The following is a 14885-nucleotide window of genomic DNA, read 5'->3' as shown; positions in this document are numbered from 1 at the left end:
ACACACAACTCTGTGTGACACTGACTTTTTGCTTTTTTCAGCCATAAGTTTTTGACTGTGCTTCAGCAGAACCAATCCTCAACACTGATTATGATTTCTGTTGAGAGTAGGTATTTAAAAATTATATCCACTGTTAAATTCTGAGCCTAGCCTCCAAGTAGTCTAAATTATTAGTCATTACCTTTAGAAACAGTGCTCGAATTTATGAATTCTAAACAATAACTTCAATTATAAACTATTTGCTAAAATGTCTTGACATGCTTTTTCTAAGGCAATCTAGAAAAGGCAATTAAATCTCTTTAATTTTAAAAAAATTGAATTGCTTCATTTTTATTGGAGAATAGGAAGTAAAGAGCAAGACACTTTAGAGAGTACCAAGGGATGAAGCTGGGGAGGGACTGCATAAGAAGTTCTGCATTCACAGAAATAAAGCCACATATATATGGACAACTAATCTTAGACAAAGGAACAAAGACATGCAATGGAACACGAACAGTTTGTTCAATAAATGGTTCTGGGAAAACTGGCCCACCACATGCAAAAGAATGAAACTAGACCACTACCTTTCACCGTGCACAAAAATCAACTCAAAATGGGTAAGAGAACTGGACATAAGACCTGAAACCAGGGCCTCCCCTGGTGGCACAGCGGTTGAGCACTGGGTTGCAAAGCTGCCTGCAGCCTCTGCAGCGCCGGTTCGATCCCCGGCTGCTCCCCGGCCACCGGAGGAGGGTCCCACATGGCGCGCAGACCTTCTCCTGTCGCCCTCTGCTCCCCTCAGCAGTGTACCTCGGTCCTTCTGCCTGCTCTGCTCCCTGCTCTGGCTCTGTGAATTCTCTCACCCTCCCGCGCTTCTGACTGTACCCAGCGTTTGTATAAATAAATAAATAAATCTTTAAAAAATAAACAAATAAATTAAAAAAAAAAATAAAAAACCCTGAAACCATAAAATGTATAGAAGAAAATATAGGTAAAACACTATAAGACATACATCTCAGTAACATCTTTAAAGATTCAGCACCCAAAGCAAAGAAAGTGAAGGAAAAGATAAACAGCTGAAATAATATCAAACTGAAAAGCTTCTGTACAGCAAAAGAGATGTTAACCAAAACAAAGAGACACCCCACTGATTGGGAAAAAAAATCTTTGTATTCCATACAACAGATAAGGGACTGATCACAAAGATACACATAGAACTCACACAACTCAACAAAAGCAAAGTAAACAATCCAGTCAAGAAATGGGCAGAAGAACTTAAAAGACACTTCTCCAAAGAGGAAATGCAAATGGCCAACAGGCATATGAAAAATGTTCAACATCCCTTATAATCAGGGAAATGCAAATCAAAATCACAATGAAATACCACCTTACAACAGTGAGAATGGCACATATCAAAAAAACTAGCAACAATAAATGTTGGCGAAGATGTGGTGAAAAAGGAACTCTCCTACATTGCTGGTGAGAGTGCAAACTGGTCCAACCACTATGGAAAGCTGTCTGGAGGTTCCTCAGTCTACTAAAAATGGAGCTACCATACGACCTGGCAATTCCACTCCTAGGGATCTACCCAAAAGATACAAAAACATTGATTCAAAAGAATACCTGGGGGCCTCCCTGATGGTGCAAGGGGTGAAAATGCAACCTATGACGCTCACCACAGCCACTACAGCACAAGTTTGATCTCCGGCCAGGGAGGTGACCCACATGGTGTAGCAGACCTCTCCTGACTCTCCCGCTGCTCCCCTTGGCAGTGTATTTCAGTCAGTCTGCCTGTTCTGCTCCCCACTCTGTCTCTGGTGAATCCTCTCACCCCCCCCAAATTCTGGCCTGAACCCCAGTTCTTGTATGTGTAAATAAATCAATCTTTTAAAAAAAAAAAAAAAGAATACCTGCACCCCTATGTTTATTGCAGCACTATTTACAGTAGGTAAAACCTGGAAACAACCTAAATGCCCAAAAATAGATGACTGGATCAAGAAGATGTGGTACATATACACCATGGAATACTATTCAGCAATAAAAAAAGATCAAACTTATGTCATTTGCAGCAACAAGAATGGCGCTAGGGCCTCCCCTGGTGGCGCAGCGGTTGAGCACTGGGCTGCAAAGCTGGCCGCAGCCTCTGCAGCGCCGGTTCAATCCCCGGCCACCAGCGAGGGTCCTACATGGCGTGCAGACCTCTCCTGCTGCCCAATGCTCCCATCAGCAGTGTACTTCGGTCCTTCTGCCTGCCCTGCTCCCTGCTCTGGCTCTGATGAATTCTCTCACCCTCCCGCTCTTCTGACTGTCCCCAATGCTTGTATAAATAAATAAATAAATCTTTAAAAAAAAAAAAATGGTGCTAGAAGGAATTATGCTCAGTGGAATAAGTCAAAAGGAAAAAGAAAAATATCAGATGGTTTCACTTATAGGAGGAATATAAAATAACAATACAAAACACAACAAAACAAAACAAAAACAGACAGACAATTATAAACCAGAGACATCCCGTAGGGGAGGGGGAGGAATTGGAGGGAGAGAGGAAGGCACACAGGCGACTGAGGGGGGAAAAAAAGCAAACATTGTTTAAAAGTGAAAAATTATGTTATATATATATATATATATATATATATATATATATATTTTTTTTTTTAGTAGTTCTGGGTTCAGATTCCCAGAAATTCAGGACACACTGGCGGGGTGGCGCATGCCAACCCCCCAGGCTTAGGCACTGAGAGTACACTGGGCTTGTTGGCCTGATCGTCATAGCTAAAGTTGAGGCATGAGCCAGAAAGCAACCCTTACAACCCTACAGATGAGATCAAATTTGTCTCTGTGCTTTCAAACCTCTTGAGCTGTTCCACATGCATTCATTCCAGACAGCACACAGTGCTACCATGTATGCTTCCACAGCAGGCTCCTCACACTCTCCTTTCCTTAGTGCTGGGTCGTACTGTCTTTCACCAAAGAATGAAAGGACCTAATAAAATAATTCACAGTAAATTACTAGCTGGAGAGAATGTAATTTCATTATATTCTTTTTGGTGGCATTTGAATTTTAAAGAAGGGTTTTAGAAAGCAATCCCTAATCCAAAGAGGACACAATCTTGGAGGGGAATTTCAGTCAGTGCGCAGGCAACTGGGGAGGTGCTGAGGGCCAAGCAGCATATGCTTCTGTTCCTAAGGATCTTCCCATGGGAGATTATCTATTCAACAAGTCTTTTACAAAATGATCTTTTGCCATGGATACATTAAAATTATTTTGAAGTATTATTTTCATTATCCAAAAGAGACGTCAAACCTTTTTTCAGTCCATTTCTGACACCCAAACTGTGCTTTATTATAAAATCTTAAGAGAATCTAAATGCTTTAAAAGTATCTGTAAAGGTAAACAAAGCATTTGCCTGTATTGGTATGGCTTCTTGGGTACCTAAGTACATAAAATTGATCCCTCGCCGATTTGATCACTTAAAAATTGAAAACACGAAATCCCCACGAGTTTGCTTTGTCAGTTTGATGGAACCAGAACTCCCATCACAACTGGCAAGGTCTCCCTTGCATGTAATTTGAGATAAGTGATTTTTGCTTGCTAACTTAAGCTTTTGTTTCACTTTTCTCCCTTCCATTCTCCCACTTATATTTCTCAGGACAAATGTTGCCTTTCACTTCACTGCCAGTCCTTCTCAACCTCAGGTAAGCGAAGAGTTCCGAGGTTACAAGTTTACCTGTTGGTGTTACTCAAATAAATCATGGTAACAGGTAGAGTTAGCATGTGGTACTGACTTTCACATTTGTTACTGGGATTTTGGATACAGCATTTAATCTTATCACCTGAAATAATTAGAAATGGGAGGCATGGCATTTGTCTGTAGATGTTACTTGGTTCAATCTTTATTAAGCAAATCATGTGTCTACTATGCTCCAAACCAGTGCTGGAATGAACTAGGTGCCAGGGACAGAGAAATGAAGGCAGGAAATGCAACTTCTACCCTCATGGACTTTGTAATTCTGATAGGAGTGTGGGGATAGATAATAGAAAGCCACCACTAATAACCAACTGATTTAGAAATAGAATAAAAATAAGACAGATTTCATTTCCACAGTGTTACCAGTAGAATAGTTTCTCCTGTCATGAAGAGAAAAAACAGGTATGTTAACAAAAATTATTAGAGAAGTTAGATGTTCTTATTGTGCTGTCCATTAAACAATAATCACAAATAGAATAAATAAATGAAAACTCTGATGAACTAAGGATGCTTTCTTGGTAACACTTCAAGCTACCTTTCTTTTTTTCCCCCCATAGTTTCTTAAAGAGTAAAGTCTATTTGATAGCAAGTTTGTTTTATTTTTTAATTTATTTATGCATACAAGAATTGGGGTGTAGGCCAGAGGTCTGGGGTGCTAAGAGGAGACACCAGAGACAGAATGGAGAGCAGAGCAGGTGGACCTACTGCAATACACTGCTGAAGGGAGGTGTGGGCAAGACAGGAGAGGTCTTCTGTGCCACATGGGTTAGTTCCCTGGTAAGGGATCGAACTCAGACCACAGTGGCTGGTGATAGCTTTACAGCGCTGAGACTTTAAGCCCTGTGCCACCAGGGAGGGCCTATTCTATAACAAGTTTAAAACATTCATTTAATAATCTGATCTTTATTGTAAATCTGCAGGCTGTAGTACAGTTTTGGTCATAAATGGCTACTTAGTTTTTGCTTTGGACATACTAAAACTAAGATTAACATTTTATATGGACATTGCTGTAGCTCCACTACAAATACTGGTATGCTGGTAAATATTTAACAATTGCTTCTCAGAGAGAATGCCCTGATTTGTTGTGTTTGCCCATTTCTGCAGTTTAAATACCTCTATTATGGCCAATTTCAAGGGGCCAACACCATGGGAAATATTGGGAAATATTAGTTCCCCCAAATCTATTTAAGCTGACTCCCACACACCTTTCAAGATTTAAATGTGCCCAGCAGAGAAAACCTCCACAGTGCACATATACTGTCACCCACGGACAGAAGAGGACTACAGGCCCACAATCCATTGCCCTCAACATTTATTGGCCACTTAATTCATGAAATATTTCAAAGCACTTCATGCTAGGTACAGAGGGAGGTATCTAGAAAAGGAAACTTGGGCCCCAATGGCAAGAGTTCAGTCTTATAGTCGTGAACAAAGCTGTAATAAATGACACACTGAATGAATGTTGCAATGTACTTTGTAGATTGAAAGTCAGTGATGATTATATATTATGGCTTCTTTATTATTTAAAAAAGTATGTAAATATGAATGCCTAAATACTTTGCAAATAAACACCAAACTAGAGGAAAATATCCTTAGGATAAGCTAATAAAACAAAAGGAGATTCTTTATTGTTTATGAAAATCTTACTTTACTCTTAACTGTTCCCTTTTTGGCCTGTATTTTATATACTCTTCAACTGCAAGAAAGTTTTCTATTCCCAAAAACTTCTCACCCAAGCTATTATACATTCTCAGACAACCTTGCAGGTTATAGAAACTGGGTAAGTCATAAGGACTCAGATGGTGATGTTTAGCCTAAATTCCAGCCATTACTTTGGGTATTAGTCATTTTGCTTTTCTCTAAAAGATTATCAAGGCAAGAGTCAAAAACTCTTATTTGTGGTTTACAGTAATTTAGAGATAAAGAAGGTGGATAATACTCTGGCATGTAGATTAAGACTTCAGCAGACTTCTACTGCTTGCACAAAACCAATTCTTAGGTTACACAGGCACATATATTATGTTCATTATGGCTAACAGTGACCAGAGTGATGCTCTTGAATTATAAAGTATGTTTCTCATATGAACCAAAAGCACCTCTTGGGAATTCCAGAGTGCTCACCTTTAGGAGAGCCCTGAATAATATGTATCTGAATCAAGCTCCACACGAAAGCACAAAATGAAGTGGGCTCTTGGGAGTGCTGCCATCTGTTACAAGGCGTGAACAGATTTCCAAACAGAAGCGTTAATGACGTTCTTTATTCTTGAGATTATTTGTCCCCATCAGGATATAGATTTTTGAAAACCATTCTATTTTTATAGGCTTGGTTCTCAGAATAAGGTAAGTAAAGAGGATATCAGAATGCAAAATTAGGTTTTGACATATTTTTTCCTCTCCTTTAAAGTGATAGGTTTATTAGAATGCTAAGATACAGGGCTTATTTGGTTGGTTTCCTCAAAATCTTTTTTTCCCCTCAAAATCTTAATCATGAATTTAATATCAAGCTTTGCAACCTTTAAATTAATAGGCAGACGTTCCCTTTCTTCATTATTAGCAGCATGTTTAAAACAGGGTTAACAGATGTTTCCCGTGGATTCATAATCTGAATAGGTTGACCGCTTTCTATTATAAATGTTTCCTGATTCTGATATACTTTTAAAGATATCTCAACTTGCTCAAAACTGTAAACATACTTCTGGGGGGCAGATAAAGGGTTTGGTCTTTGAATCAAAATGTACCCTCACTATCTTCCAGCTGTGAAATCAATTTTTTTGCAAAAAGTCTAAGGGAAGGGTGAGTCTAGTGCTAATTCTTGTCTATAGGAAAGTGGTTAAGGTTCTCAGAGAACAGGTTTATCTACTTTTCAAGTGGAATTTAGCATTTCAAAATGACCTCGCCAGAGTAAATCTTGTCTCATATTACATCCCACATATCCCTAACTTAAAGGGTTGGAGGGATCTCAAGTTGAAAGAGAATAAAGTATAGCAAAGTTTGGTTGAGAATGAAATACCAAAATACTGTCAAAAATGAAATGTGCCAACATTGTATGAAATGGCTCCTTTGTCCTATTTACTGCTGTATCCTAATGTCTGGCATACAGCCCTGCACAGGGCATTTGCTCAATATGAAGGAGCTGACTGAACTAATGGAGGCTTATTGATATTTACATCTAAATTTTGTGCCTAATATCAGAAAAAACAATCATATTCATCTGAAAATAATTTGAGTTTGTGACTGTAAACATTTCCTAATATTAACAAGTCAATTCTTCTTATTTTCAGTATTTTCTGTACAAATTTCCTGAAGATGTAGACTCAGTCATCATTAAAGTCATGTCTGAAATGGCTTACCCCTGCTCCGTAGTTTCAGTCCAGAATATCATGGTGAGTTTTAATAACTTGTCCATTTTTCAATATGGAGCATTATATTGTCTCAGGATAAATGAAAGAGAAGGATGGAAAAACATGCTATCCTCTTACTGTGTATCTTTAGCAAAACTGCTAGATTTTAAAAAAAAAGTAGCATTTTGTGCATATAAGTGGGCAGTCTATATTTGGAGACACTGACTTGGAGAATAAGAGTGTAGCTGACTATTCACCAAAATAAACAAAGGAAGGAAGGAAGGGAGGATCATGACAAAGAACAGGTTGTGGGCTGCACAAGAAAAATAGAAATGTAGCATTTGTTCTGTTTTTAAACTTTTATTGTAGCAATAGGCCCTTTCTGTCTCATAAAGTATTAACTTTAAAATGGGAAAGGTATTATAAACTTTAAAACAATCTTTTCAGTTCTTTGATACAAGGTGACCTTGACTTTAGAGGACAAGGCACCAAGACTTAGTAAGAGTATTTCATGACTGCTCTGGATAAACTTTTCATGTTTTCTCATTTAATAAGGAACTTCCTGCTCTGTGATCCAGATAGTATTGGTGTTACGTGTAATATAATATTTTATGACATGTTGATGCTTTCCTCCTTCTTCATCATGCACATTACAGTGCCCAGTGTATGATCTCGACCACAATGTGGAATTTAATGGTGTCTATCAGTCCATGACCAAGAAGGCTGCCATCACACTACAGGTAAGACATGAATTCTATGGTCGATATTGTCAATGACACTGTGTAGTTTACAAGCAGTTTTCCTACTGGACCAGCATCCAAAAGGATCACCATTCACTGTGTCGCTTGGATCTCTTTCCTTTCTGATCCATTTTAAAACAATGATTGCCACACTTGAAACCAAAGCTGGAAATGGTAGCCAATGCTACTTTATCTGGTGCCCTTTGGAATCTTGGGAACCCACGATGCAGTGAGATATGTATTGGAGAGGTACTGGAAGAAGATTCCAATCTATTCATTGGGAGATAGAAATGAAGGATAAAGTTTATCTAATGCATATAAAGCAATTAAACATATTCTAATAATCTGTATCAGTAACAATAACCAAAAGAAGATTTCAACTTTGGACAGCACGGACCAGTTCAAAGGAATATAGACCACATTTAAGCAGTAGTTCTCTTTTTTGGCATTTGTAACAAAATTATTATTTCAATAGTAATTTTATAATAAAGTATAAATGCATCATGTCACTATGTTTTCAAAGATTGTGTCCCTGCCTTTGGGTGGTATTTACTCGCAGTATCTAAACTTGATTTGTTCTCGATGGTAAAATACTGTCTACTGAATAACAAGCAAAGAATGAGGAGAGGTTAATTATATTTATAATTCAGATATCAGACCTAAACATTTCTATCAGTCATACTTTAATTCTCTAGCGTCATTTACTACCTGCTTTTATTCATTCGTGGATAAGGAACTAGGACACAAGGAGACAGAGAAAGTCAAAGCCACAACTATAGCTCAGGTCTCCTGACAAGACTCTTTACTTCCCTAACTTAAATTGCTTATTTTCCTGTTCACAATATGACTTTTAGGAAATTTTTTCATTAGATTTTCAAATAATAAAAACCTTACATGGTGAACCTAAAGCTGTTCTATAAAGTATATTAATTTAAAAATACACAAGTATTAATTATTAAACAGATTGTTGACATTTTTCATATGGGGCCTATTACATTTCTAAATACTCAAGTGGGCACAAGACTGAACTCAGAACAGTCTATCTATTTAACTTCTTGGAGGTAACAACTATTGTGAATAATATGGAGTAGATCATGGGTATGTGAAGACTTTCTCAGAAGTTAGGGAACAGGGATGAACTTTACTTTTCTTCTTTTTCCTTTTTCTTTCTACCCCTACCACCATGGACTTTCTATCTTCTCACTATCTTTTTTTACCTGCTTATCATAAGATTGTTATGTCTTATGCAGAAGAAGGATTTTCCAGGCGAGCAGTTCTTCATAGTATTTGTGATAAAGCCTGAAGATTATGCCTGTGGAGGATCGTTCTTCATACAGGGTAAGAGACAGTAAGGAACACTTGCTATTTAGAAAAACTTAATAGAACAGAATGGAAAGGAAACCAAAAGCTCATATTGACCCCTAACAACTATTTCTAGTTCCCACTAAATAAGAATCATCATCAGTGTCTTGTAAAGCAGTCTGAAAGATACTTGAGAAAAATACAAAGGGAAGAAAATGATATAGCTACACATATTACTGATACTACAAACTGTAATTTAGTACACTGCATCTTTTCAAAGCCTTGTGCTCCCTCACGTCGTGTGAGTTTGGCTCTTTACGCAACAAATATTTGTTATTATATAGTAATGATTTTATACAGCAGATTAAGGTCCATTTTCTAAGATTGGTTTGGTAGCTAATCTTACATAATGGAACCACTTATATTTTTCAGTAGTCATCATTTCCACAAGAATGTACAAGGAAAATCCTCAATTCTGGTTGTCAAAATTATAACTGGTAAGATAGTAAGAAAGCAAAGTAGGACAACTTATCCCAATGGTAGAGGATGTGTGAGATTTTAGGCATAGTACAAATGGTTGTAGCTAACTGCCCAAAAACTACCTTGAGAATGAAATATGTCATTAACTGAAAACAAAGACCCCTAGTGGTTGATATCATGCATGATGAACACAGAGGGTTCCCTTGATACTCCGTTGTCTCTTAACAGTTTCATAATTTTGCCAATGCCCAATGTTCTCTTGTAAAGCACAAGCCTTTTGATGACATATATGTGAGGAGAAACAAATTCTCATTGGCTAGAAAAATACAAACCAAAAGATGATGTAACTTTCTATTTTTTGCAGCAATTTTCTTCAGATATCTGTGGCATACCAAGCCATGTGGATATGGGGGAAAGGGTAAAGCCTTTTTCATTAGAGAAAGGAGGCTGAAGAATCATTAGTGTCAGTGCCACCAAAATGCCCCCAAGCAATGGCCAAATTTAAAGTTCTAAATATTAGGTAGCTTGAAGGAATTGGGTTAGGTTTTCTCTAGTTCTTACTAAAAGGAAATTCAGTAACGAGAGTTAACTGTCATTTTTGAACAACTGCTCAGATGAGAGGCCAAGAACTTACTGTCTGATTCATTGTGCCTTGTTCTTTTTTTAATCAGAAAAGGAGAACCAGACCTGGAATCTACAACGAACAAAGAACCTTAAAGTGACCATTGTTCCTTCTATCAAAGGTCAGAATTGTGTTAGGACTTAGTGGAGAGATTCATCTGTCAGGAAAGCTATTATGTAGCTAAAGCCATCCTTTAAGAGAAAAACATCATTAATGTTTACCTTAAATATAGAAGATAGAATAGAGGATTTTGTTAATTCTCCCCTAGCAAGAAAGGAAATTCAATTATGAAGTTATATACAGGAAGTCCCATCTCAGCTCCCCTGGAAAGTCATCACTGTGGACAAAGTCTGGGAGACCGCCAGTAGCTTTGCTGCTTTGAATGGAAACGTCTTAGGACTTAAGAATGTGTGTGATGGACATGGGCCCTGGAAGCTGTTCTACCCCATACATGGTTCTCTCTCACCCTAAGGGCATATTGACGAAAATTCTTTCTCTTTCCTCAGAATCTGTTTATGTGAAATCCATTCTTCTCAGTTTCCTCATCTTCTTCTCCTTCTACTTGGGATGTCTGTTGGTTGCCTTTGTCCATTGTATCAGGTAAGTCAAGAGTTTCAAGAAAGTTTAACTCTCTGCCTGTCTACATAGTGATTGCAGAGCCCTGTTGATTAAATTCAAATCTAACTCAGCCATGTTTTAACTGTGTGACCATGGGCAAAGTTACTTAACTTCTCTGTGCATGTATAAATGCAGTGTTTACATCAATGTCCTACACAGAGTATGTTCTGGTAGAGTTACTTATTTTCATGGTTGATGAAAAAGAAATGTATTTTGTGTATTTTGGAGTCTCTAAGACTCAAGTCTTAGAGAATACAGGAAATGACGATTCTTCCTAACATGGAGATTTAGAAAGAGCTTTAAACAGTCCATCAAAAGGTAAAATTAGTCCCTAAAATAAATCTTGTGGCATAATAAATAGCAAGAGTAATATACTTTGATACATAACAGTGTTTTCCTACTGTAATAACATCAATTTTTCAGTAAAATAAATCTTGAAAATAAATAACAAGGAGATAATCTGACTATAATTTAACCAGGGAAATTTCCCTTCCCAAGAGCTGGAGGCCCCTAACAAAAAGAACTTCAGTCTTTTCTTGTGTCTCTCAGTATGGCTGAACCTTGAGAATGCCATACTTTGCTACGGTCTCTGAGAAACAACTACAAAAGAATGGCAGGAGGTTTACAATAAGCAAATGTTCTTTCTCCTCTTGACCATGTAAAGGAAACACAGCCAGCATTAAAGTTTTCTCATGGGAAAAATGAATCCCATCTGTTAAAAAAAACCTCATGGCTATCACAGTGATAAAACTATTTCAAAGAGACAGACCTACCTCTGACTCAAGAAGTTATTCCCTTTTGTGATCTTTATGAAATTTTTCAGTTGAGAAACTATCTTAAAAACCCAAGGATTGCCAATGACCACATCTGGGACAATTTGAGCCCCAAAACAATTAAGGAGAATAGTGAATTATAAACCACTAATAAAAACAGAAACTGATGAATGTATATTGATGGGGGGAAAAGGAAAGAGGGAGGAAAGGAAGGACTTAAAAACCTGCAGATACATATCCAATACATTCAATACTAAAACAGATAAACATTAGGGAAAGAAGCTATTCGCAAAGACTCACATAGAAATGCGTACTCTCGCCAACAGTGGAATGCCCAAAGCTAACTGATAAATATGGAGGGAGTGATAAGATTTGGAAAATCATTATTTTGCATACACTGGGTTAAGAATCATCAATGGATACTAAAATTAATAGGAAAATCTGATGAGGATCAAGATATCTGCACCGCCTTAAAGTATAACCACCACAACTCTGTAACAATATAGAGAAAGAGTAATAATTATATACAGTGGAGAAATCAGAACAAGAATGACTGGGTGATCAAAATATCACTGAGAGGAAGATGGGCTTTGTGTGCCTCACAACGATAGTAGACATGACACTCTGAGAAGGACACAGCTATGCAATATTCCATCAGAAATGAATATTTTGAATATATCATGAGGGAAAACTAGACAAACTCAAAATGACAAATATCCTATTGAAATGTAACATAGAAAAGAAAGACTGTGAAAAGGTTCCAAAGTGAAGGAGACTAAAGAGATATGACAACTAAAGATAATACCTGATCTCAAACTGGATCTTTTCACTAGGAGAAAAGTAGGCAAAAAGGACATTATACTATAAATGACATTACAATTTTATAATATGGACAGGTTAACATACCAATGTTAAACTTGCTGAATTTGACTATACTGCAGTTATGTATGAGAATATCTTTATTCTTTGGAAATAATTAAGCATAAAAGTTTATGACATATCCAACTCACTTTCAAATGGTTCAGAAAACATTTATACATATATGTGAATATGGAGACACATATAGACACAGAGAATGATAAAGCAAATAGGCTAATATGTTAACAATAGTGAATCTAGATAAAGGATATATGGGTACTCTATATTCTATTCTCATTCTTACAACTTCTCTATAAGTTTTAAGTTATTTTCAAATAAAAATTGAAAACAAAAATGCAAGTCTACAGGCAAGTATATCTAGAAAGTATACACATGATAATCAGCTCAATTAGTTTATCAGGTCATAATCACTAGTATTTATCAAGTACCTCACCTCTGCCAGACACTGTGCTGAGCTAAGCAGATTATCTCATTGAATGCTCCACAGCAACAGTACTAATATTATCACCATTTGATGGTTAAGGAAATTGAGGCTTAGCAATCTGACCAATAATTCACAGCCAGTAAGTGAAGAAACTATGATCTGAACCCAGGCAGCATGACTTCAGGATCTTAGCTCTAAGGCAGGTTGATCAAGATAGCTCTGGAGTGGTGAAAGCATGTGAAGGAGGACAATCCACTTGGTCTCTCATCCTCCAGCAGGTCAGTCTTGGCTTGGCCAAGATAGCAGAAAAGAATAAGACCTCCTTAAGATGTAGGTTCACAGGCATAACAATATTCCCCCTCATTCTTTTGGCCAAAACAAGCCATAAATACTACCTGCCTTACCATGGCTTTCCAATCAGGAGTCACTGAATTCCCTTTATTAACTTCAAGACTTAGCACAAATGTTAGGTAAAGTTTGTTCAAACAATCCAAAACACATTATCTTTTATGAGTTCATATAATTGCTTGCCAGTTAATATCACTAAAATTGTTAAAGGGGGGGGTCTCAGGTGGCACAGCAGGTTGACCACTGCACCATGAAGCAGTCCGCAGCTTATGCAGTGCTGGTTCAATCCGGGCCAGCCAGCGAGAATCCCACATGGCATGGCAGACCTCCCCTGTCATGGCCGCTGCTCCCCTCAGCAGTGTATTTTGTCAGTCTGCCTGTTCTGCTCCCTGCTCTGTCTCTGGTGAATCTGCTCACCCTCCTGCGCCTCTGACCTGTACCCCAGCTCTTGCATAAAAATAAATAAATCTTAAAAAACAAAAAAACAGTGCTATCAAGCTATAGCCAACCACTGCAGCATGAGTTCCATCCCGTGGCCAGGGAGCTGACCCACATGGCACAGCAGACCTCTCCTGATTCGCCCACAGCTCCCCTCAGCAGTGTATTTCAGTGGATCTGCCTGTTCTGCTCCCCACTCTCTCTGATAAATCCTATCACTCCCCACATCTCTGGCTTACACCTCAGTTATTGTATGCATAAATAAATCTTTTTAAAAATATATAAATAAAATAAAATAGTTAAAAAGGGACTTCACTAGATCTTCATTTGCCATCTGAACAGTCAGGCCAAACAATAATTGCTCTCATTAATTATATTACTTGTTTATTCAACAAATATTTAGTATAATCTCCTATGTGCCAGGCCCTGTCCTAGAAGTTAAGATTATAGTGGTAAACAAGACAAACTAGATTCCTACTTTGATAGAGCCTGTAATATACAGAGAACCATGAACAAGCAAGAAAACAGTATCAGCTAGTGACAGGAGGGAAATAATACAACAGTGTAATAGAGAATGACTGGATTAGGGAAGTGACTTTAGCTTTGATTTGTTCAGCAGGGAAAACCTCTTAGAACCAAGATGTGAATGGAAAGAAAAAAACACCCATGTAAGGATATGGAGAAAGAGGGCCCAGGGAGAGAACAAGAGCAAAGTCCCTGAGACAGGGATGAGTTTGCTGTGTCTAGGGACAAAAGTATGAAGGGATGTTCTTTCTCCAAACATACCAGAATCAGAACCCATCCAAAAATAAATTAGCACATGGGTCAAATCCCACATTGAAATTGGCCAAGGTTTGAATAGAAAGGCTAAAGTATTGATTCATGCTACTATTAGATAAACCTTGAAAGCACTGTGATAAGTGAACGAAGCCAGTCAAAAAACAAGCACATCTGGTCCCTAACTTTCTTCCTTCCCTACACCAAACTCAGAAGGGAAGTTCATTTTGGGGGAAGAAAATAATTCACATGTTATTTTGTAATAAGCATTCCCAAATGATATAGCTGACTTTTTAAAATAACAGCTGCGTTGATAAATAATTCAAACAAATGGTGTTGAGGGAGCTGGGTATCCACATTAATAAGAAAAAAAAAAATGAAGCTGTATCCCTGGACCTGACACCATATATAAAAATTA

General features: G+C 37.6%; 2 protein-coding genes across 3 annotated transcripts in view; one reads left to right on the top strand and one right to left on the bottom strand.

Annotated features, from left to right (window-relative positions):
• SIDT1 (SID1 transmembrane family member 1) overlaps nt 1-14885 on the top strand; it is a 93646-nt gene that overhangs the window by 42470 nt on the left and 36291 nt on the right. The window contains exons 4-9 of the mRNA XM_037525541.2: nt 3627-3672; nt 7007-7108; nt 7723-7806; nt 9057-9144; nt 10260-10331; nt 10717-10810. Coding sequence (XP_037381438.1) covers nt 3627-3672; nt 7007-7108; nt 7723-7806; nt 9057-9144; nt 10260-10331; nt 10717-10810 — 486 coding nt within the window. The remainder of the gene's footprint in view (nt 1-3626; nt 3673-7006; nt 7109-7722; nt 7807-9056; nt 9145-10259; nt 10332-10716; nt 10811-14885) is intronic.
• SPICE1 (spindle and centriole associated protein 1) overlaps nt 1-14885 on the bottom strand; it is a 139246-nt gene that overhangs the window by 102041 nt on the left and 22320 nt on the right. The gene's annotated exons all lie outside the window — the stretch shown is intronic.

The sequence above is a fragment of the Talpa occidentalis genome, unplaced genomic scaffold, assembly GCF_014898055.3.
Source record: "Talpa occidentalis isolate TD23 unplaced genomic scaffold, MPIMG_talOcc4v2.1 talOcc4.4, whole genome shotgun sequence".
Lineage (NCBI taxonomy): Eukaryota > Metazoa > Chordata > Mammalia > Eulipotyphla > Talpidae > Talpa > Talpa occidentalis.
Note: the sequence above shows the minus strand (reverse complement) of the source record. Positions and strands in the feature narration are given on the sequence as shown.